This window comes from Peromyscus californicus, unplaced genomic scaffold (genome assembly GCF_007827085.1).
Source record: "Peromyscus californicus insignis strain IS unplaced genomic scaffold, ASM782708v3 Scaffold_24__1_contigs__length_46423439, whole genome shotgun sequence".
Lineage (NCBI taxonomy): Eukaryota > Metazoa > Chordata > Mammalia > Rodentia > Cricetidae > Peromyscus > Peromyscus californicus.
In genome coordinates, this window is record NW_026294535.1 from 7,031,699 (window position 1) to 7,057,362 (window position 25,664).

The 25,664-nt window shown below is 39.6% G+C and overlaps 1 protein-coding gene across 2 annotated transcripts in view; it reads right to left on the minus strand.

The window, feature by feature from the left end:
* Positions 1-25,664, minus strand: part of Chpt1 (choline phosphotransferase 1) — a 35,260-nt gene that overhangs the window by 1,237 nt on the left and 8,359 nt on the right. Inside the window, exons 2-8 of one of the 2 annotated variants that reach the window (XR_008221594.1) lie at positions 16,783-16,930; positions 14,860-15,001; positions 7,444-7,528; positions 5,777-5,908; positions 4,231-4,389; positions 3,720-3,845; positions 1,190-1,382 (exon numbers count right to left, since the gene is read on the minus strand). Coding sequence is in view for 1 of the 2 variants with exons in the window: in XM_052753048.1 (XP_052609008.1) it covers positions 1,272-1,382; positions 3,720-3,845; positions 4,231-4,389; positions 5,777-5,908; positions 7,444-7,528; positions 14,860-15,001; positions 16,783-16,930 (903 nt within the window). In the remaining variant the exon portion in view is untranslated. The remainder of the gene's footprint in view (positions 1-1,189; positions 1,383-3,719; positions 3,846-4,230; positions 4,390-5,776; positions 5,909-7,443; positions 7,529-14,859; positions 15,002-16,782; positions 16,931-25,664) is intronic. The other variant, XM_052753048.1, reaches the window with a different exon arrangement.

Below are 25,664 nucleotides of genomic sequence, written 5' to 3' on the forward strand. Positions count from 1 at the left end.
GCAATTACCCTTCTACCATTAGCTTTGACATTAAAAGGACAGTTCAATTCTTTACAAATACTTTTTTGGGGGGTAGGCACACAGTGTTGTTAGTGCATCAAGCCAGGGCCTCACCCTTGCTAAGCATTCATTCTTCCACTTAGCTATGTCTGCAACATGGAATATAAACCTTAAGTATCATTCAAACTTTTAAGATCTTTCAGAAGTTTACCAGGCGTTAGAGAGGCAAAGTAAGTACTTCAGAGTGTTTTCTCTGTATTCACATATTTTTACCTTTTGAGAAATATATACTTAAAGTACATGTGTATTTGATTATTTCACCATATGGCATATAGCCTATGGAACTTTTGTATAAAATTAGAAATAAGGTCATATGAGTCATAAGGTCTGAAGAGTGTTAAGATAATTCTAGTATTTATAAAGAAAATCTTAAGCATTTTTCAACTAGAATAGAAAAAACAATCAGTACCTAATGTGTTTAGTGTTGAATAACTGACACTTGTTTTTTTCTAATTTACTAATTTCATGTCAATTATTTTAGCTACTTTTTGTCTTCCTTTGGGGACTTAAGGTTCATTTTTTTCATGGAAGTGAATTTTTTTACTTGGACTATTAAGGCACAAGGTTACCCTCAAAGGTTCACATTATGCCAAACTGATACAACAGATTCCTTTTACTAAGTACAAATTACAACAAAATTCCCATAACCACTGTTTTAAATTCTAGATAGTAGACTCAAGTATATCTTTCTATAATTAGCGTACCTCTTTTAAACAATGGCTGTTATGTAAAAATATTTCCCAGTGTATCACTTGACTCAATTATAGTATTATTGTTATATACTTAGCATTTAGCTCACTTTTCAACTTTCATCAATCAAATGTCACTGCCAAGAAAGCTAGAACTATTTTTAAGTTCTGAATATTTGTATAATCCTTTGGCAGTCAAAACCCCAAGTCTGATAGGTATTTTGTAGACACAATGCTTATTTAAATTATTGGGGTTCAATTTCTTATTGTCCTTAGTATTCAAATTTATTTTTTTTTCTTGTTTCTAATACAGACATATTATACTGATGTCGGTGATAAAATATGTTAATGACAAGAGGGATTCATTACTGACAGACATAATGGAAACTACTAGATTTATGTTTTACATTTAAACATAACCTTATAGATAATATACTAGCCTCCTGCATAGGGGGATTTCCTTCACACTAACTGCTCCTCCTCTTTTCCTTGGGCTACTAGTCAGTCAATATGCTTGTGAACCTGTTCAGGTGCTTGTTGATATGAAGTCTTGAAGATTTTTAGATGAAGGTGTCTTGAAATTTGCAGGCACAAAGAACTAAAGTATATCATCATATCAAATGAAGAAATGACCTTTGGAAGAAAACAAGAAAATATAAAATGGGTTATGGTTCATCTTTTCTAAAAATACAATTTTTCTATCAGCCCCAACTCCCATCTCAAATGTCCTTAAAATTGCTAACTGAAAATACTGTATTTTAAAGTACTCTTTATGCCTCTCATACTTAACTCTTACATCCTTAGTGGGTTGCTTTTTTTTTTTTTTTAAACAGAGTCTCGCTATATAGTCCTGGTTGGCCTTTTAGTCATTAGCCCAGGCTAGCCTTTAACTCATGTCACCTCTCTTGCCTCAGTTTCCCAAGTGCTGGGATTACAAGCATGTGCCACAATGTCTATATATTGTGGGTATTATAGAAATTGAAACAGGTAAAAAGACTAAAGTACAAATGCTCAAAAGTAGAAGAACATAAGTTGTTTTTCATAGAATTTCAGTGGCTGCCCTTTAAGTAACCGCTGTCCTAATCTGCAGCTACCAGCAGTGGTTAGACGGAAAGGGCAGCAGCTACTACAGGAATTCTGTTCCCTCAGGTACTGCCCTCTCAAGGCCACTAAAGGAAACTATCTAAACCCCTACCCCTTTAAAGGACTCGGGATTTAAAGGCTGAGTGAAATTCTGCTAGCTAACCTTCTCTCCTTGCTTGTGTCTCCCCAAAAACCAGCATTCTTCTGCTCCGCCCCCACTTAAGAACCCTAGCTACACGTGGTTCCTCCCTACCATTTCCTATCAGCTAATTGCTGACTCAGCCTCCTGACCGCAGGTTAATTTTACTTAAACAAATGTGACACATCTTTGCATCATTAGGCAAATATTCCACAGTATAAACAAATGTAACACATCCTAAATTAATATTCCACCACACTATCTTCTGACTCTACACTCTCCCAACTTTATGCCATTCAATGAAGCCACAGATTTCCTATTAGAATGGGCTGTTCACATACTTTTATTCCTTTAATATTTAAGAACCTAAAAGGCATAGAAAGGAGACTAGTCAAGGGAAGCATACATCAAGTTCCGCTGTATTAAAAAATGAAAAGGTCAGCCGGGCGGTGGTGGCGCACGCCTTTAATCCCAGCACTCGGGAGGCAGAGCCAGGCGGATCTCTGTGAGTTCGAGGCCAGCCTGGTCTCCATAAGCGAGTTCCAGGAAAGGCGCAAAGCTACACAGAGAAACCCTGTCTCGAAAAACCAAAAAAAAAAAAAAAGAGTCAAATATTATCCTTCAGAAAATAAAACCTAGAAAAAGCTTTTAGGAATGGAATTCTCACCCACAGGAAAAGCTCCTTTTTATTTACTTGGAAAATTCTATCATGCTCTTTATATCTCTGAAAGCTTTCCCCTAAAGATACCATGGACCATAGATGTTCTGTTTGACCCATGTTTTGTGTATCTGAATTGTCTTTCACATAGTGTTTTTAAAGAAAAAAATTAACATTTTTAGTTCATCAGACTGCTCTCTCGTTGGTATAAATCAGGCCAATTACTATTACAAACAGGTGCTTTAGCTAGATGGTGGTGGTGCACACTTTTGATCCTAGCACTTGGGAGGCAGGAGCATGTGGATCTCTTGAGTTTGAGGCCAGCCTCATCTACAGAGCAATTTCTAGAACAGCCTGGACTACACCGTCTCAAAAAAACAAAACAACAAAAAATAGGTGTTTGATTTCCCGCCCCCCATTTTTGGGGGAGGTTCTGGCCATATTCAAGGTTGCTTATCTCAAACATAAGCTAGTCTTCAAATCTTATCCTGAGACACATGGTACTATCTTTCTGTTTCTCCAACACTAAGTGCTAACACCAACCCCATCCAACTGGCTTGTTACCTGATAGAAGCTGGGGATAACTTTAATAAGCCTAAGTAAAGTTGGAAAGTCGTGGGCAAAGTGGAATTTTTTTTTAAATGTCTGTTCTGATTTGGGGGACAGAAAAGAGTTATCTTTAGGTACACAGCTGTATTTCCATGATCTAGGTTGTTGGAAGCCTGACCTCTCAGATACGCCAATCACTTCTACTTATATACATACTATAAAATGATTCATGGATTAAAAGTAAATTAAATTTAAACATACAGAGATATTGACTATATATCATACATAAATATATAGTCTCACTGAAATGGTTCTTAAACTTTGAGCCGGCATATTAAAAGCTCAAATGTGGGCTGGAGAGATGGCTCAGAGGTTAAGAGCACTGACTGCTCTTCCAGAGGTCCTGAGTTCAATTCCCAGCAACCACATGGTGGCTCACAACCATCTGTAATGAGATCTAGTGCCCTCTTCTGGCCTGCAGTCATACATGCTGTACACATAATAAATAAATCTTAAGAAAAAAAAGCTCAAATGTACTTACCATTGCTATCCATAGAACAACATATTCATCTACAAAATTATTAAAGTATTGGTCTAAAAACAAAAGACCCGGACCAACAAAGACAGTATCTTGAAGATAGAGTTCACTTTTCGTCATGTGAGCTATCTATAAAAAAGCAAATAAAATAATTTCACTATTAAGTTTTAAATGTTTTTGCTTTAATTTTCAGCACACATTTACGACATTAATTCACTATTAAGACAAGTCTATTTCATCTCATATTTGATAAAGGAATATTGAATGTACATCTCAAGTTCATGAGCAGATAGCTTATTAAAAGTCCTAATATTTAAGTTCCTTGATATCAGAAAGTTATAATTGACTATTATTGAGGAACAAAGGAATTGACTATACTATTAACTCATAGTTTTACCTGGAACACAAACAGCTATTTGTTGTAAAGGAAAACCAACATTTTGTAAGAAACTGTTTCCAGCTTTGTGGAAGGCTATAATATTTATATATCATGAATCATAAAAAAATTTCTTACCACCAATTTTTGTGCAACTTTAGCAAAGACACACCCGAACATTAAGGTATAAAGGCAAGGGTGTTTTTCAAACACATTTGTTGCAGACTTTTTATAGATCATTATTGCCAATATGATGATTAATCCTATGTGGAGTCCAGGTGACAAGACACTAGTACCCTAAGGGATAAAAGCAAAATACTTAATCACCACATTTTAACACTGCATATATTACATGGCAAACATTTTCATTTTCGGTTTTATTATAAGGATTCTAGACTAAAAATTTTATTTTGAAACTTTGTTCTTAATTTCTTCAAAAATGAAAATTAATGTCATCAAAAGGTAGTATAAAGTATGACTGATAATAAATGTAGATCTGTGAATACAGAAAAAAGATATATAACAGCAGATCATAATGTTTCACAAAAACCATGTTGAAAAGCACCAATAAATTCTCAAAGGTTAGCAGAGAAAACACCTCAAAAAATGAGTCTTTATAAGCAGATCAGAATCTGTACATCTAAATGAATTTTATAATTTGCTTTTGAATTAAAAATGATACATTAAAATTTAAGAATTAATTATGGGAGACTTTTGAAACTGTCTTGAGAGCCAATTTACAAGTGATGGGAAGATGAGAATTCCTGTAACTAAAAATACTGTATCTCCTGTTTATTACTCTTGGTAATTAAATCTTGTTCTAGCTGGTAAGTGTGAAGTTGGTCTGGTCTACACAGCAAGTTTCTGGACTTCCAGGATTACATAGAGAGACCTTGCCTCAAGAAAACAAACAAAAAATTAAACCTTGTTTTAAGTCAATAAGTCCTTTAAGGACAGAAATTTTTGAGTCATAGAATGCAACAGTTTAAAGTAATTCTTAAAAGCCATTCTAATAGTTTTGTTATAAAATGTCATCATTTGAGTAAGTACTATCTTCTTATGGTCAACTATCTTGAAGATATTATTAGACTTTTTAAAAATGGAGATATCACATTTATTTAAAAGTATCCGAAATTCTGTCTTTATTTCCCTTAAAAGTATTGACTTTTTAAAACAAATACGAATATATCTACAAATTACGATAGCATAAGCAAAGTATAAAGAACACAAAGACAGGCATATGTACTCAAGAAATGAGGTTAAAATTTAAATCAAAATCATCAGAGTACCTTTAAGTAAATTTCAGTAAAATGTCAATACAAATTTATAAGTAATAAATTCTCCCATCTATGAAACCTTTGACCTTTGGCACCTTTCCTATCATTCAATCAAGATCCCATGCTCCAATCTCCTTGCTGCTGGTTTGATCCAGGCACAAAATGAAAGAAAATGAACGGCACTGATGATGACTATGGTTATGATGTGCAACAATAAAACACTACAAGAAAGAAAAATGCTTTAAATCTAAGCTGCTTTTAAAATGCTTTTGTGTTATGTGTCTAAAATGAACTCTTCAAGATAACTGGTTTCTTTCTCCATTCTTGAGTTTGAGGTATTTGGATATCTTTTATAATGAAAATTTATTATATATTAATATTGAAAGATGATGAAAATAATGTCTTACTGCAATAGTAGATCCATTCTTCCCAACACCACCATGGAGGATCACATGGAAATAATTTGAACAGGAAAATATTGCTCCACCTACTACTCCAAGAACTGGAAAGATCTTCAGTTTTATTTCTAGAATAGGTATCTTTAGGGGTAGAGGAAACAAACAAATCATTAAGAAAATTGAGTTTCTCTCCCTACTAAATAGAAAGAAACATGACCTGGTCGTGTACAATAGGCTATCCTTTTTCGCAAAATCAAACCTCAGATTCTGCAATAAGAACTGGAACTTTTCTAGGATTGCTTTACTAACTGAAAAACAAATCCACAAATCAGTTCAGTCTGTGTAGAGGATCATAATCAAATAGTTCATTTCACAAGCCTTATCTGACTTAAACATGAAAAAGGATAGTTCACTGCAATTCAGCAGCTTCTAAAAGGCAGCATCACAGAAAAGGCAGACACAGCGGTCTGCACTCTACATGTGATGAATATCGTGTGTGCATGCAAAAAACTGTGTAGTTAAAATATCCAGGATTAAACCTCCAGCAATATATTTACCTGTTGGTCAACTGTTGCTCAAGACAACTTCCAAAGGCAGCAAAGGATTTAAAAACAGTAACAATGAATTGCTAGGTGCTATAGCTAGTGTATTTTGAAAATAGACTTTGAGAGATGATACCAAAATCTATGGACACTATAGATTAACAACTAAATGTAGAAAGCCGTCAAGTATCATAGTTTGTGAGACCAAGGTGTGTTTTCTCCTCATGCTATTGCCAAAAAACCCTGAATGAAGCAAATTTAAGATTCAGTTACAAACTGAAGCCACCCACACCTGACTTAGTGACTAGAACTGTCAGCTGCTTCTTGGTCTATGTTCAGCATCCAGTGGATTCAGTTCAACAGTAGAATATCCTTGATTGTATTGTTCAGATGGGAAGGAGTCAAAATTTCTTGAGGAAAGTATGACTACTTGAGAGTACGCTGAAAGTCTGTGTCTGAGCTTGCAGGTGTGAAGTAACTGAAGATCTGAAATAGTTAAGTGCCATAAGGAACCTTTCCATTGTTTTTAAGTAAGACTTGATTTTTAAAAATGTGTGTGTGTGTGTGTGTGTGTGTGTGCGCGCGCGTGCATGCGTGCGTGCATGTATATGCATTGAGGCAGAGGATATTTAGGGACAAATTTCAAATATATTTTATTAATTGTTTTAAAAATATTTGTTTTAGCCGGGCGGTGGTGGCGCATGCCTTTAATCCCAGCACTCGGGAGGCAGAGCCAGGCGGATCTCTGTGAGTTCGAGGCCAGCCTGGTCTCCAAAGCGAGTTCCAGGAAAGGCGCAAAGCTACACAGAGAAACCCTGTCTCCAAAAAAACCAAAAAAAAAATATTTGTTTTATGTGATAAATTTTGCCCTAGGAAAGGTAGTTTCAATAGATTTTTTTTCTCTTTTGTACTAGGAAAATAGGGACATTTTCTATGCAATAAAACATTCATTACAGGAAAAAAAGTCATGTAAATAGAGCATATAGGATATTAATATTATCAAATGAAAGAAAAAGCTTACAAAAGAGAATGAATTAACTATAACTCCAAGGATTTCTAAAGACAGGCAACAATTTACTATCTTCCGATGCACATAAAAAGCACTTAAATGTAAATTTAAACATTTAGATTTACCGTATAGTCCCACATTGTTGCTCCTCCAAATGTAGACAATATAAAGATGATCACTAAAGCTACCTGAATCTCAGTTACATCCACTCTACAGAGGAAGAACAAAGAGCAGGTAAGTGTCTGTAAACAAAGTTCTTGAACATGAACTGAGTTATCACACGCTCTATGGCACAGATGCAAAGAAATCATATAGACCTGGTTGGTTTTCAGTTTTTACGCCCATCACTAAATTCTGTATCAGCTGACTGCGCTAGGTAGAAAAGAACATTTGTTCTCACTCAGGTAAATACCAGTATAGATAGACAAAAATTACCGTATAACATGTATCAGATTGCAAGAAGTTACTGAAACTACAGAAATGAGAGGCTTATTCTCTACTTGATGTACTTGTGTAGTTTGAACTTTTCAAAAGAAGTGTTATTCTTAAAAATCACAAAAGACTCATAAAATACATAAATAATCATTATGACTTGAGGAAAAGTATTATTGTTGTTGTTGTTATTGGTAAGCATGACACATATGTGCAAGAGCATGTGGCGGTCATAGGACCACCCGAGGCACTGGGCCTCACCTTGCATCCTGGTGGAAACCAGTCTCTCTGGTATCTGCTGCTGAACATGCCAGGCTAGAGAGCCTGCAGGTTTCTGGGGTTCCCCTCTCTTCACCTCCCATCTAGCGATGGAAGCACTGTGACTACAGACAGCTGCTGCTGTGCCTGGCTTGATGTGGGACCTGGGATTTGAACTCACACACTCATACTTGCGCAACAAGCCCTTTACCCATCGAGCCATGTCCCCAGTCCTAAGGCAAATTCTTCCTCCTCCTCCTCCTCTTCTTCTTGGTGATCAGGGTTCACTTTTTTAATTACATGTTTTAATCCAATTATTTAATGTGTGTGTGTGGTGCATGCTTGTATGTATATGCCATGGAAATCAGAAAACAACCTGAGGAAGTCGCTTCTGTCTACCATGTATGTCCCAGAAATCAAACCCAGGTTATCAGGCTTGGCAGCAATCACCTTTATCCACTAAGCCATCTTGTCTGTCCCATTTTTTAAAATTTATTTTATTTTATGTGTACGGGTATTTTGCCTTCATAATATGCACCATATGTTTGCCTTGTGCCCATGAAGGCCAGAAGAGAAAGTGTCAGGTCCCTTGGAAGTAGAGTTACAAATGGTTGTGAACTGCCAAGCAGGTGCTGGAAACCAACCTGAGTCCTCTGGAAGAGCAGCCAGTGCTCTTAACTGCTGAACCATCTCTCTGGCCCACCTAAGGCAAACTCTTATACCTTTCAGTTAATTTCACTTATGAAGTAGAGAGAATTCTAACAGCTTTCGTTATTAAGTTACCAATGCCATAGCTTTTTGGTTTCTACAGACATATTTTTGCCTCATATATAGACGTGTTTCAATTTCTCTCAAACAAAGGCACTAGTCAAGCAACATGAGTCCCTCTGGTATATGCTCCAAACTGTAGAACCCTCTCTGCTCTCAGGAAGAAGGTCAGGGACTGAAAAACTAGTCTACATTGGTAATTTCTCCCTCTCTGCAGATGCGCTCTTTAACTTACTGAAGTCTAGCCTTTGGCCCCATTACTCTACCGAAACTGTTTAAACAAATGGGTTGTTTTTCCAGTGTGGGGGACTGAATCCACGTCCTTACACACGCTAGGCACTGAGCTACATCCCCAAGTGACTTTCGATTACTCAACGATTCAATTTTAGCAATTATCTTACATAATCTGTTTACAATATTTAAGATGAAACTCATTCTCTCCTTTTTGAAATGCTTTGCTGGATTCTGATTCTGTGCTCTGCTGTGACATTTTGATCTTGCTAGGTCTCTTCTCAGGCTCCCTTCTAGAACTCAGCTTCTCAACTATGGTTGCAAACCCATATGGGGCTGCTGAAAAAAATCGGCAATAGTATAAAGCTTCTGGAAGTTCTGCAACAAATAATTCAAAATCAACAAGTGATGACTCTCGGGTATTTCTGCTGTGCTCACCCAGGGTGCCTCACAGGACTTCACTGAAGCCTTGGTTCTGAACCCCAACATGCACACATAGCACTGCACGTGCCACATGGTGCTAACAGACACCGCCTGAATGCCTTGTTCAGATTCAAGACTTCTGTACATTATAAATCGCAGTACTTTTTATTGCACATAGGATGTTTCCTGCTTTTATAGGAACACAAGCAGTTTAATTACGAAAAATAGGCAATAGTTTGTTCTAATCATGTCTCAGCATGTAAGTATCAAATCAATGACTATGTTGTGTTGGAATATATGACTTTAAACATTTCTGTTTGAGTTACTGACTTGAGTCTCTCAAAAGGGCATTAGATGAAGCTTGGCTTAGGATTATGAAAGAATTTTCAGTTGTCTTAGTCAATTTTCTATTGCTGTAAAGAGACACCATATCATAGCAAATCTTATAAAGAAAAACATTTAATTGGGGCTTGCTTACATTTCAGAGGTTTAGTCCATTATCATCTTAGTGGGAAGCATGGCAAGTATGTAGGCAGACCCAGTGCTGGAGAGGACAGGAGGTGAGAGTTCGACATCTGGATTGGCAGGCAGCAGCAAGAGAGAAACAACTGGGCCTGACTTGAGCATTTGAAACCCCAAAGCCCACACCCAGTGACACACTTCCTCCAAAGAGGCCACACCTCCTCCTAATCCCTTCAAACAGTGCTACTCCCTGGTGACCAAACATTCAAATCTATAAGCCTATGGGGGTATTCTTATTCAAACCACCATAATCCACTCCTGACCCCCACAGGCTTGTAGTCATCATAATCCAAAAATGCATTCAAGTTCAACTCCAAAAGTCCCTATAGTCTGTATAGTCTCAACGCAATTTAAAAGTCCAAAGTTCAAAGTCTCTTCTGAGACTCATGACAATCTCTTAACTGTAATCCCCTATAAAATTAAAATAAAAAAGCAGATCACATACTTCCAACATACAATGGCACAGGATATACATTACCATTTCACAAAGGAGGAAAGGGAACAAGCAGAAATACTGAACCAAAGCAAAACCTAAAACTAGCTGGGCAAACTCTGCATCTCCATGTCTGATGTCAAAATGCTTTTCAGATCTCCAACTCCTTTCAGCTTTATTGACTGAACTGGTTCCACTCCCTGTTAGCAGCTCTCCTTGGCAAGTATCCGACAACTCTGGCATCTTCACCATTTTGGGGTCTCCAATACAATCCAGGCTCCACCTTCAGAGATTTCATGCAATGGCCTCTCTGAGCCTCCACACAGAAACACCTCAGTCTCAGCAGCTTTCCTTAGCTACGGAAGAAGATTCTACAACCCCTTTCTTGTATCCTTGACTCTAAAGCCAGGACCAAGTGGCTGAAGCTGCCAAGTTCTGCTTGCTGGGGCTGGAACATGGTTCTTAGTTCAATTGACATCTTCACCAACTTTCTCTTTTTGATAGTTTCCTTCACTGCCTAAGCTTGGCTGTCCTGAAACTGGATCTGTAGACCAGGATGGCACTGAGATCCACCTGTCTCTGCCTCCCCAGTGCTGGGATTAAGGCTTGTACCACCATGACTGGCCCTAAGCTTTTTTTTTTTTTTTTTAATTTCTATCCACAAGTTGGAAACGTAGCTGGGTGAGGCCTTGCCCTGAAATCACCAATCCCTTTATTCCATTTAGCATCAGACATTTCTTCAAATGTTTTATCTCATTGAGTACTGAACTTAGCTCTATTGTGCTTCCTGGTGCCCCTTCTCTCCTCAAACTGTGTATCTTATATTTTTCCTTGCTCAGCTCGCTCCTTTTTGTTATAGATTTGCATAATAATGACCACTAAAAACCAAGCAACATAGTCAATACTAGGCTGTTTTGAAATCCCTGCCAATGCCATTAATCCAAAACTCTTCAATTTAGCCTCAGGTAGACTCTTCAGACATGGGCAAAAAGCAGCTACATTCTTCATCGAAACATCACAAGAACAATCTCTAGACCACTTAATAATATTCTTCTCTGAAACCTCTTTGGCCAGGCCATTATAATCTACATTGTTCTCAGCACCATGGTCTTCCCTGGTCCTACTAATACAGTCCATTAAGTCCCACTTAAAGCATTCAGCTGCTTTCCTAATCCAAACTCCCAAAGTCCACCATTCCACCAACAAGCAACATGTTCAGGCCTGTCACAACAACACCCCACTCCTGGTACCAACTTCTGTATTAGCCAATGGTCTATTACTATGAAGAGACACCATGACCAGGGCAAGTTTTACAAAGGAAAACACTTAATTGGGGCTCACTTACAGGTTCAGAGGTTTAGTCCATTATCATAATGGCAGGTGACGGCAGCATACAGGCAGACATGGTGCCGGAGAGGTAGCTGTGAGTTTTACATTCAGATCAGGAGGCAACAGCAAGAGAAAGAGACACTGGGCCTGGCTTGAGCATTTGAAACCCAAATGTCTACTCCCTAGTGATACACTTCCTCCAACACCGCCACACCTCCTAATCTCTTCAAACAGTGCCACTCCTTGATGACCAAGCATTCCAATTCGAGAGCCTTGGGAGGCTACTGTTACTCAAACCAGCACACCAGTTATTTGTATATGGCCTTAAATATACTTCTTGCATTTTGTATTGTGTATTTATGTAAAATGACAAAAAACAACAACAACAAAAAACAAAACAAATAAATGATTGACTCTGAAAATGTTTAAGATGCTCTATGTCCTTCAGTATCAAATATCCAGTCAAGATTTATTCTTTAGGTAAAAATAAATGAGCACATTTAACTCATTAGAATGCTAATCTGCTTTTGTCTTTATTGTTTTACTTTATGTCTGGGTGTCTTGTCTGCACACATGTGTCTGTGCACCACTTGCATGCCTGGTGCCTGTGGAGGGCGCTGGATCCCCTGGAACTGGAGTTACAGATAGCTATGAGTTGTCATGGGAACCAAACCCAGGTCTGAGCCATCTCTCCAATCCCACTGCTTTTGTCTTTAATAAGTCATAAATTTTTATGTAGCTGTTTTATAATAAAATTTCTTATGATTTGTTACCAGTCAATGTTTGAGTATCCATTTTATAAGCCTATATATATAAATATTACACATAGTCATTTCTCAGGAATAAAGGGGTTATGAGTAGAAAAATAGCTTAAGCAGTCTGTTCTAGAGCATTCTTCATTCATATCTTAAAACACTAGTTCCAGAATTTTATTTGTAATTTTATATCTTCTGAACAATTTTATCTCTACTTAAGGCTATCATCTTACATGCTAAATCTGTATCTCCAATCTGCATCTTTTTCCCCTGAATTCCAAATTTTTATATCTCTCTACCTACTTTACATCTCTGCTTAGATATGAGAGGAATAATAATTTCTTAGCAAATATAATAAATGTAGGAATTCAATTTTAAAAAATGATACGGAAGAAAATTTCTCAACTGTATTATTTGGGGTGCAATTAAAAGAATAAAAGGACTTACTCTTAACACACAAATAAAAGAAAAATGTGAATAATAACACTCAGTATTTGCAACATGAACAGCAAGCAAACCCAAACTTCCAGACTACCTGGAGAAATGGCTGCAAAGGTAAACTCACTAAGAAGGAGAAATACTAACGTTTGCTAAAGACCCTATGTGTTATACAACCTATAAATTATTTCGTGCTGTTCTTTTGTTTTGAGTGTTTTCTTTGTATTGGAACAGTTGACTATCCTAGAAAAATGACCTTGGCGTCGACATTCTTACATACAGCACTTATGACTCACTATCAGTGTGGCAATATTTCAATAACAATAATAGAATTATATGTGACCTATCTGTAACTCTTAAGGGTTTTAACTAGTGACCAAAAGCAGCTAGAAAAGTGGGTAGACATTATAGAATGAACTTTCGTTAGATAGAAGTAAAGAGCATATATGAGAACTGAACTTCACCACGTTTTTAATTAAAATTATGTTAGCCCCAGGCATCTTCTCACGTCTGCTCCCCAGCCCTGAGAAGGCCAGCACTGCCACCATGCCTGGCGTTTTACTGTGTGGGTTCTGGAGGATGAACTCTGGTCTTCCTGTTTACATGACAAGCACTTTACCAACTGAGACACATCTCCAACCCTATTATAATTCTCGAGACCAGAAAAAAAAAATCTTCAGGTGGTGGTGGCGCACGCCTTTAATCCCAGCACTCAGGAGGCAGAGCCAGGCGGATCTCTTTGAGTTCGAGGCCAGCCTGGTCTACAGAGCAATGTCCAGGACAGGCACCAAAACTACACAGAGAAACCCTGTCTCGAAAAACCAAAAAAAAAAAAAAAAAAAAAAAAAGAAGAAGAAGAAGAAAGAAAAGAAAAAGAAAAAAAGAAAAAAATCTGAAAGGATTATTAAAATTGACAAAATTATGAAGTTTATGAGAAGAGAAGGAGTGAAATCAGCAAATCCTCAACAGACAGAGCAGCATTTTTTTGTCTGCACTCTTCTCCGGTGTCTCAGGAGGAGCCTCCCAAGAGAGCATCTGTCTGTCTGTATACTCTTCTCTGGTGTCTGAAGAGGAGCCTCTCAAGTCATATGTAATGGGCAATGTGCAGCTTTAGCATCTATAGGGTATGTTCTCATGTAAGCTCACCTGTCTCCCACAGCTGAGTCTCCAGATCATCTGTTGTTGGTGACTGTAATCAAGGGGGTCCCTCTATCTGGGTAGATGATAATTTAACCAAAAAAAAAAAAAAAAAAAACCAAACCATCCTTATCTGGGCATGGTGGCACATCCTTTAATCCCAGGACTTAGTAGAGGCAATTGGATCTCTATGAGTGTGAGGCCAGCCTGATCCACATAGTTAATTCCAGGCCAGTCAGAGTTACATATAAAACCGTATCAAAGGAATTTTTTTGTTTTGTTTAAAATTCCTTAAACTCAGCAACAACAACAATCCTTCCATTCAACATCATATTATTTTATGGCCAAATAGTATTTAGATTTAGATACTATATATTGTTTGAGTGCTTATTTTATTTTACTCTATCCTAACTTTGAACTAGGAAGTCTGAGAAAGTTAGAAGAAAAAAAAAATGTTGTCAAATAATGCAACTATAACACACAGGATACCAGACAGCTCTGCGTGTAGCACAGATGGACATTCCAATAAATTAGAAGAGTCTTTTGTTTTTTCGAGACAGGGTTTTTCTGTGTAGTTTTGGTGCCTGTCCTGGACATTGCTCTGTAGACCAGGCTAGCCTCAAACTCAAAGAGATCCACCTGGCTCTGCCTCCCGAGTGCTGGGATTAAAGGCGTGTGCCACCACCGCCCGGCCAATTAGAAGAGTTTTAATTACTGAACAGAGCTTGTCTACTTTAAGGTGAGCAGATGCCACTGAAGATTATAAAAATGAATTTGGTTGCATTTTAAAATGTAGAACTTAAGGAAATGCTTACCTTCCAAATCTCAGCACCCCTGAGACGTAAGTCTGCCAGTGAGCACAGTAAAACATGAACATCCCGATAAAGGAGCAGAAAAACAACAAATCAGGATGTGTTCCCAGGCGGACAGCAACCGCAGCTCCAATGGCCATAAATACTGAAAAACAAAGTTTATAATCTCAGCACTCGGGAGGCAGAGGCAGACAGATCTCTGTGAGTTCAAGGCCAGCCTGGTCTACAGAGTGAGATCCAGGACAGCCAGGGATACACAGAGAGACAAACCCTGTTTTGAGACACCAAAATAAATAAAGAAAACCAAGTATGGTGCTTTGAAAGAAAATGGTCCCCAAAGGGAGTGGCTCTATTAGAGGGTGTGGCTTTGTTGGAGTGGGTGTGGCCTTATTGCAGGAAGTGTGTGGACATCTCATAGATGCTCAAGCATGCCCAGTGTGCCAGACCACGTCCTGTTGCCTGTGGGATCAAGATCTAGTTCCCTCTCCACTCTTAGTTCCTTCTCCAGTACCATGTCTGCCTGCATGACACTGGACTAAACCTCTGAAGTCAAAAGCTAGCCTTTAAATGTTTTTCTTTTATAAGAGTTGCCATGGTCATAGTGTCTCTTCACAGAAATGGAAACCCTAACTAAGACACCAAATATTGAGGTATCCTGTTTAGAAATACAGGTTTTTTTTTTTTTGTTTTTGTTTTTTTTTTTGGTTTTTCGAGACAGGGTTTCCCTGTGTAGCTTTGCGCCTTTCGTGGAACTCACTTGGTAGCCCAGGCTGGCCTCGAACTCACAGAGATCCGCCTGGCTCTGCCTCCCAAGTGTAGAAATACAGTTTTAAGGGACATAATCCTGGCATTAAAATACAATGAATCCTTTTTTATAATGCAAAATTGAGTTGTTTGTTTTTGTGATTTACATATGGGGGATACAGAAATGCTTAAGAAAAGGACAGTAGTTCAAGACTAGCATGAACAACTTAGTGAGACCCTGTGTCAAAACAAGAAGTACAATGGACCTGGGGATGTAGCTCAGTGGTAGACCACTTGTCTAGCAAGCAGGAGACCCCAGGTTCAAGCCTCAGTATCAAAACAAGAGTAAAACACATCCAAGTGTAGGTGCTTAAGTGAGGAAGCTGCATTTCTGGGATCTTGGATAGTAGTTCACTTCATAGGCAAACTTTTATGGGGCAGTGGGATTATTCCCCAATTAAGGAGAACAAAAAGGAGGGAATTCCAGGAATGAGCTGTGATTTTCTAGGGTTACTTGCCTTTCCTGTCATTAGATGGCATTTTCAGAATGTATCATAGCATCAGATTCATGACAGAAACAGGAAATTTTGCAAGACTACTAATATGGAGATGGAATTACACTGAAGCAGAGGGCATCCAGGGGTCATCTAGGGGTCATCTAGGGATCATCTTGGTCCTTGGTTTGGGGAGTAGCTCTGGGGTTTTATCAGTCACTTTGAAGACACCATGCAATTGCTTCCTCGCTCTCTGCCTATACAGCCCACTTCATCTCCCCTCAAGAGACTGTCTTTTTAACCTTAAGAGGCTGAAGAGATCCATTCTCGATAACTACCTCCAGCTGACACTGGGCTGTCATCCCTGTATACTAAGAGAAAGGAGGGTTTTAGCCATCTGACCCAGGGGAGTTGGAGGCTCTGTGCGTAAGGGTGAGCTGGAAACCTCACAAGGTCATTTTAGCACAAAATGAACTTATGAGCATCCTTTTAAAACACACTGGGCAAAACTGTTCCCAAATATATACCTCAGAAAAACACTGACAACTCAAATAGCTCAGATCACTGAGGTTTTTATGTTGTCATTGAAAAGCAAATCACTACTTTGTTTTTTTTTAATACCCTATTTAAAAAAAAGAAAAAGAAAAGCAAATCACAGAAAAAAAAAATCAAAACTCCATGAATTTACCTGTGGAAAGAGAGTCACAGCCATGATCAAACAGTTCTCCTAAAGGAGAACAAGAGTTTGTCCTTCTGGCTTGCTTCCCATCAATGGCATCCAGTGACTGGTAGATAAAGAGTCCCAGGGCACATAAAAAGTAAGTCCAGTATGGTGCCTACAAAGAAATATGAAAAAGAGTAAGTGACAAGTAAGCTTCTGTATGAAAACATGAAGTTAAGTAACTGAGCAGCCTCAGACTCCAACCTACATTCCTTGTCCATGGCTCTTCTAATACTCCTGTACGCATAAGCTACAAGTGTCTGACATTTTTCAGAAAATCTCTGCTGTAAGTAAGACCTTCAAGGCAAACTGCAAACTGGTCTGTGTCCATTCATGACTGAGATCAGAGACTGGATTCGCTCTATCACCCATGGCAAGCAACCTGAGATCTGCTGTGGAATATTACTTTAACTAGGCAAAGACGTGTTACATTTGTTTATGCTGTATTTGTTTAATTAAATAAAGATGTGTTGCTGTTCTTGCCTGCCTAAGGCACCTGACTGGTCTAATAAAAAGCTGAACAGCCAATAGCTAGGCAGTAGAGGGATAGGCAGGCTGGTGGGCACAGAGAATAAGCAGAAGGAGGGAGAGAGAGAGAAGGGGGTTAAGGGATATGCCCACGACCAGCCAGCCAGACATGGAGTAGGACATACGGAATGAAAGAACGGTAGAAAGCCCTGATGTAAAATGTAGATGAAGAGAAACAGGTTAATTTATATAAATGGCTGCTGCCCAGCTGGGACCAAGTGGGACCGAGAAGCTTCAGTCTACAATTGGCGCCCAAACGTTTGGCAAGGATTTCCACATAAAACCTGAGAGCTTTAAAAAAAGGTCCTAGATAGCCGGGCGGTGGTGGCGCACGCCTTTAATCCCAGCACTCGGGAGGCAGAGCCAGGCGGATCTCTGTGAGTTCGAGGCCAGCCTGGTCTACAAAGCGAGTTCCAGGAAAGGCGCAAAGCTACACAGAGAAACCCTGTCTCGAAAAACCAAAAAAAAAAAAAAAAAAGGTCCTAGAATGGAGCCAAGAGCAGCTTCCTAGTTCATACCACTCATCACGGGCCATGGTACAGAGACCCATCCCCTGGCTGCTACAGGCTTCAGCAGCAACATGGAGACAGACTCCCATGGTCTCTCATGGGCCACGATACAAAGAGGCTTCTCCCAGCTGCTGCCTGCGGGCTTGGGAGCACAGATATGGGCTCAAAACCACAGGCAAGCTACTTAACACTGCTTCCCAGAATTGGGGAAGTAAGCGTGACTTGTTGGTACCTGCACCATGTTGAAAAGCCAAGAGCCAGCAGCCAGGGCTGCCGCTTTGGTCCTAGCTACACAGCTTAGTTTAAAAACTCTCCTGGTCAGAAAAGGATTAAAGATATACAATAAAACAGATTCAAATGGGAAAAACTCTTAATGGGATATAAGATGTTTAAAAATATATGTAGGCTTGGGATAGAAAAAAAAAAGGATAAAGTCCTTAAAAAAGAAATAGAGTGAAAAAAAGCCACATAAAGATGGAAAATACACAGAGAGTCTGGATACTGTATATTATTGTGTTGTCTTTTGGATTTTTAACTGCTATGAGACATTTGACTATAAAGGCTGCTAGATTAAACCAACCTATATATTTTAGAAATATCTTGATTACAAGGTTTAAGTCAGAAGATATGTTGCTTTGGAAAAGAGGTTCTGCTTTTGTTTCCACAGAAGATGAGAAGCTGTGGATTCCTTCCAGGTTAATATGGTTCCATCAAGGAAGACCCCTGAGAGGTCTCCAATGGGAGCTATGGCCCAGTTGACCCAACATCCAGAATAGCTTCAAGGCAACTGGCTGAGATGATGCAGCCTCACAGACTACTAAAGCCAAGATTTAACCATAATTCCAAAATTTCTCAGGATCCCCATAAAATTTCCAGTGTCCCCAATCAGCAGGAGGTAGTATGAAAATCTATACCCAAATTCCCAAAATATTGCTTATGAAATGTTGGTTTTTATTTAAAGGGAGTTAATTATAAATAGTTAATGGTCATAGTCAATCTCTTTCTAAAGAAAAAAGGGAGATATGATATAGAAATGATTTAAAAAAAGGTAGATTATTGAATCTACTTTAATCTAAAAACAACTGTTAATCTCAAAATACTTTATATTGGTATGGATTTTGGGTTATGGATACAAATTTAAGGTCAATTTTGTTACACTATATGTTTATTCCTACTCTTGTTTAAGGTATTATGTATATGCAGTTCATTTAAAAATGTAATATATAATTTAAAAATACAGATTAATAGTCATCTATAATAGTCAAACTTACAGCCATATTCATTAGGTTTTCTAGTTATACAAAGATATAGTTCAGTTAGATAGGCAATCTTCAAACACTTCAGAGACCTACAGAATATGATATTTAAAATGTTTTAAGAACTTAAACTTTTCTAGACAGTGAGACACGTCTGCTCCTAGCAGCACCAATTACATCAAAGAGGATGATGGGCATCAAAGAAACTCATTTTTGAGTTTGCTTACAATGTGGAAAAGGCTAGCCATTGGGGCAAGACAGTGCTCTTGCCTGGACTGCTCAACAATATATTGTATAAACTGGACATGCGGGACCCCTAGGAAGGTGACCGCTGAACCTTGCCAAACAAGGTGAGATGGCCCTTCAGGTTCCTGCTTCACAGAAAAAACTGCCAGACATTCTGCAGGACCCAGAGAAAAATGGCTGATGAACTTTGCCAATAGGTGAAACAGTCCTTCAAATTTTTTGCTTCACTGCAAAGTCTGCCAGAGACTCTAGGCCTGTAGGCTGAAGATGGATGCAACAACATTACAGAGGATCTTCGGGTGACTGTCCGGGCAGTCAGATGTCTCTGTCATTTCTAGGATTTTGGAAGTTGCTTACAATGCACTTCCTGTTTACTCAGGTAATAGTATATCCTTCTGGGGTCTTTGATGGAGTTGAAGGCTAGATAGTTATAATTATAGTTTTCCTTGGTTATGATAAAAGGTAAATTAGAAATAAAACTTTAGACTCCCAAAAATAAGATAGATATTTTAATTTTGCCAAACACAAATAGACTAGATATTGTAACTGTAATTCTTGCTTGATAACTGTCTTGTTATATGTAATTTTACTATGTTGACGTTAAAGCCTTCCTTTTTGATTAGACAGAAAAGGGAAAGTGCTGTGGGATGGTCCTTCTGTTTCCTGTGAATATGTGTTGCTACCATTGGTTAATAAAGAAGCTGCTTTGGCCTATGGTAAGACAGGATGCAGCCAGGTGGGAAACCAAAAAGAGATACAGGGCGAAGAAAGGCGGAGTCGGAGGAGATGCTGTGAGCCTCCGGGGGAGCAAGATGCAAGAGAACACAGGTAAAGCCATGAGACGTGGTGATACACAGATTAATAGAAATGGGTTAATTTAAGATGGAAGAGCTAGCTAGCAAGAAGCCTGGGCCACAGACCAAACAGTTTGTAATTAATATTAAGCCTCTGACTGGTTATTTGGGTACCAGGGGACGGGAAAGATTTATCCAGCTACAAATTTAAGTTATAAGAGCTGGTGGGTCAAGCATAAGCTAAGGCCGAGCATTCGTAACTAATAATAAGTCTCTGTGTCATGATTTGGGAGCTGGTTGGTGGCCCAAAGAAAGCCTGCTACAGAGATCCTTGAGAGAGGAAACAAAGAGGCAAATCCCTTGGCTGTCCCAGCTGACTGTAGTTCCCAGGCCACAGCACAGGAATGGGGACCTGAACGGAACCCAGGAGTTGAGAAAGGTCAAGGCAGCAAGTATGTGCACAGCAGAGTGACAGAGGAGGCAGCTGTACAGAGAGGGACAGGGTTTGTGAAAGGCTACCTTTGAGTCATTGGCTAAGAACTGACCTGTGCCTGAGTGGGACAAGATTATTAACCAAGGCCAGGGAAAGAAGTCCCAGGAAGTGAAGGTCAAACAATTCTCAGATCTCCCATGGAGCTGGGGAGAAGCCACATGCCCATCAAGTACAGCAGGAAGACCTTGTGACATGTGGGACACAGAACAGTTCTTAGAAGTGTACTACTCTGGAGCCATCAAAATTCGTCCTGGACCAGTGATTTAACAGACATCTCTAACAAAACCTAACACACAGAGTCTAAAGGATCCAATTAATTCCCCATAACTTGAGTACATCTGAGGAGAAAAAAAATCTAGCACCCCAAAATACAAACCCATAAGATTTGGCATCCAATCAGAAATTATAAAGAAGCAGAAAAATAAGACAAAGAGGAATAAAATCAATTAACAATTATATTCAAGAATATTAGAATAGGAACAGCAGGCCAGAACATTAGGTAGTTATTACAAATATGCTTCATATTTCTAAAAAAGTAGAGAAAATTTACAAAAGAAAAAATGGAAGAAAAGACTCAGAGAAACTTCTAGATAGGACCAGTATAAGTACTCTGTAAAACACATTGGGTGTGATGATTTTACATTAGATACTCAGGGTCAGTGACCTGGCAGGTGACTAAATGAAAACTGTGCAGAATAGTGCACAGGAAAAGAGACTAAAAAAGTAACTGTGAACTCGGGCACAGAGTCGCCTCTGGGGCAACAGAAAAGCACACTGTGTGTGTGTGTTTCAGAAAGAATAGACAGGAGAGTCATAAAAGTGACAGAAAACAATGACTGAGTATTTCCAAATTTTATGTAATCTATAAACCTACAAATCGAAGAACCCCAACAGAATAAAACAGTTTTAAAACCAACCAAGATGCTAGGTTGGGGGCGCACGCCTGTAATCCAGCACTCGAGATGTTAAGACAGGAGGGTCATGGGTTCAAGATTCACAGCAGGCTCTAGGCTAGCCTAGGTTATACAGCCAGCCTCTATTTACACACACACACACACACACACACACACACACACACACACACGCTCACACACGCACAACCCTACACACACACACCTACACACACACGCACACACACACCCCTACACACACAGAGACACACTCCTACACACACACAGACACACTCCTACACACACACAGACACACTCCTACACACACACACACACACATGCTCACACACACACCCCTACACACACACACACACACACACGCACACGCACACGCACACACGCTCTATCAAGGCAAATAATAATGATAATAATAATAAAGCACAATGATAAAATCACTTAAAAAGCCGAAGAAAAAGACACATTACATACAGTGGCAGATATACACATGGCAGAGGAAAGAATCATCATTTTTGAAGCTAGAGCAACAGAAAATATCCAGTTCAAACATCAGAGAAGAGATTTCGTAATACTCACTCCTCTGCACTTCATAAATGCATCTCTTTCTCAGAGACCTGGGACTATGGTGAGCTCATCCCTTCAGATGAAGGGAAGGCAGGATTATGTTGGCTGGTGGTTTGGAAGGTTCAGTCCATGGTTACTTGGTTCCACGGTTTCTGGGCTAACGTGGGGGGGGGGGGGGCAGAGCACCACCAGCAGGGAGCATGTGGTGGACCAAAGCAGTTTCCCTTGTATCCGGTAGGAGGCAGACAGGGAGGAAGTATTCGGGACGGAACGTAACCTTTATACCCTGGCCTGCTTCTTCCAATTAGCCTCACTCGCCCACAGTCCACGGAGCCAGGAGTCACCAACGGTTAATGCATCATGAAGGTAGACCTCACGATCCAATCCCTTCTCAAAAGCCCACCAGCTGGCCACCAAGGCCCCTCAAGTCTTCAGGGTAAGTTTTTAGATTCAAGTCATATTTATCCAGTCTAGAACTGTACACTTAGAAGAGGCAAGAAGGCAAAACCGTTGAAGAATTGGGATCTTAAAATTAGGTGTGTGTTTGATTTCTTGGCTCTCCATGTAATAACCATGTGACCTTGGGCAAGTCATGTGACCCCTGATGTTTTTTTTTTTTCTTTTTGAGACAAGATTCTACTGTGTAGCCCAGGGTGGCCTTGAACTCACTAGTGATCATCCTGCCTCTGCCTCCCAAGTGCTAGGACTGCAGGTGTACACCCCTAAGATAATCCTGTTTTACCAAACAGGTGAATAATAGAGTTTTAGCTGATGAAAAATCTGTTAGATTGCTCTTTACACATACCCTGGCACATAGTAAGCACTTAACAAAGTTATCCAGTATCATCGTTTGCCTATTTTTTGTGGCAAATATACTTTTAAAATATCAACCTGTGCATGGTTTATGGTGATTCTATAAATACCCAGTCAACCCAAAAACCTACCCCTCAATCTTCCTAAGTAGACAGAACTTTGCTCTGGATAAATTTAAATATTCATAATGTGTTAATATTAGATGTCCAACACTAATGAGCATTGGGGTTGGTGTTTTGTTTTTACGTTTCTAGGCGGTCTCTGTTTTAAGATTGGGTCTCTACATCCCTGACTGACCTGGGTATGCACAAGCTGACGTTGAACGTGCTGTACTGAGAATTATTTAAAAGGATTCTAAGTCACTTTTACCGAAAAGAAAAGCAGCGGAAGTGAGAGTATGTTTAAAAGAGCAGCAACCGAGTGGTAAGTGATAAACTTACCTGATTGCATAAAAATGACAGAGAAAAACCCTTCTGCAATTAAAAAAAAAAAATCTCGGGAGGTTTCACAAAGAACGACTCTGCTAATCAGTAACAGTTAGTTCTCCACTAAAAGAAAGAAGCCATGTCTTCAAGCTGTATCGCAAATGCACAGAAAACTGGAAGCTGGGGTTCAAACTCCTAAGATGACATACAGCAACATTTTTCTTGTTACCTTCTATTTTCCTCAATTATTGACTCTTCTCCCAAACGACAGGCTTCTGGCAATAAATTCTCTCTCAGGGGCCCACCATAGAAAACGCCCTGTACAGCAGTGGGCATTTGGGAAACTTTACCACTTCTAGTCACCAGATGATGATTTTCAAGCTTGCTCAGTGCTCTCTCGAGTTCTGCAGAAATGAGACACTAACGATTTTATGGACACACAAGTCAATGAAGCCGCTGCCTAGGCTGGAAGACATGCACTCAAGTCCGTATGCTCTCCAGGCACAAAGCGTCACTGGGTACAGGCTAGTCGGCTCTAACTTAATTATCATCCACGATTTGTTTCCTTTGAAAACATCTCGGAACAGCAATGAAAACCATAAATCTTCACTTCCATATTAAAGAACAAGGCATGGCTTGTTCTTTAGAAGCCTACTGCTGGAGAAATGAGAAGACAGAAAGAGGAACTGCGGGGAAACAAAAGGGATTTCCTAAGAACGGGGGCCGCAAAGCCTTGGCTGCAGAGTAACTGGATGATTGCTACCACAGGTTGGGCATGGTACCAACCAGGCTGAGAGATGACAGCAGTAGGCCCTCAATCAGGAGGTTCCAAAAACTTCCACGCTGTAAGATATGTCATAGACTAAGGTACAGAGAAAAAAAGGCTCCAGGACCCCAGACACACCCCCTTATCATAAACCTAAATCTACATTACAAAACACCACACCCATCTTAACCCAAGTCATGTGGAGGGAAGTTAAACCCCAGAGATATGAGGGCCAGCTTGTGTCAACTGCCTTTGTTAAAATTAACCCTGAGTCGGGAGAAGACCTGGAGAAAGATGCGGTACTAATACTGAGTATCTTAAGTGAGTGAGGAACAGGGAGGAGAGGCAGGACTTAGATGCTCAACAGCACATCTGCATTTGCTCACGGGACAAACCGCACTGGGCTTTCTGGACAACAGTCTTTGCCATCCTCTAAATCAAAGTGCTAGATTAGGTCGACTCCAAGACATGTTTCCACTCTAGATTGACGTAATGGCATCATACGCTGAGTTCTTGAAATCTGCAAGATCTAAAGACCTAAATGATGGAAACAGCGATGCTCTGACTCCTCCCACCCAGGAACAGTTTGCGGTAATCATTTCCAAGGAGAGAATGTACCCCCAGGCTTTCTTTCAGATTCTATTTGCACCAAGATCCTTGCTATGCCACTTATGGGTGAAGAGAGTTAGAAAAATTACTTCTTGCTCATTCAGTCTCAGAAAGAAAGAGAGAGACAGAGAGAGAGAGAGAGAGAGAGAGAGAGAGAGAGAGAGAGAGAAGGAGGGACGGAGGGACGGAGGGACAGAAAGAAATAATGACTGTCTTGTGAGAATTAAGTGGATTATCGTATGTGAAGTGCTTAGGGAAGAACCTAGACTATGGAAAGAGCTCCTTTGGTGTCACTGTTACCCTATTACTGACTCTTCCAGACAACGCTAGGTAACTCACAGGTGATACTTGTGTCTGAACAGTTATAAACTTATTTCATGTATTCTGAAAAGAACAGTTAACAGCACACCTAAGAGTTTATACACATTAAGGCTTAGAATGGCTCTGTGTGTTTGCGTCTGAGGGTTAAAGCTGACGTGGTGAAAAGCAGTTGACTCTCTCGATTCAGGATCTCCTTTTCAAATGAACATGAGTTTTCACAAGTCGGAGGCTTTATGGATACGGTTTGCCCTCGGGGTACCTTTTCTACTGTCCGAGGGAAGAGTGTGAGGTTTCTCTTTAATGGCAGCAGTCCCTGAACAACTGCAGCTACTCCCCGCAGCCATCTTGTCTGCCCTTCAACTCCCCTTCCCGGCGTGGGCAAGCCACACGCTTTCTAGTGTCTTTCTGCTCTCTCACCCGAGAGCTATCAGCCAGGACAGTAATCATGTCACTGCCTGGATGTCACGATGTCTTGGAATTTGCTACACCACACAACTCAGTTCACTACTTTTCAATTTAGCTTCACTCTAAGTTTTAGGTCATCAGCAGGACGCAGTGATGCTTTGCCCTTCTGAAACCTCCCGGGCCACGCCTCCGCAGTTTCTCAGAATGGCCTC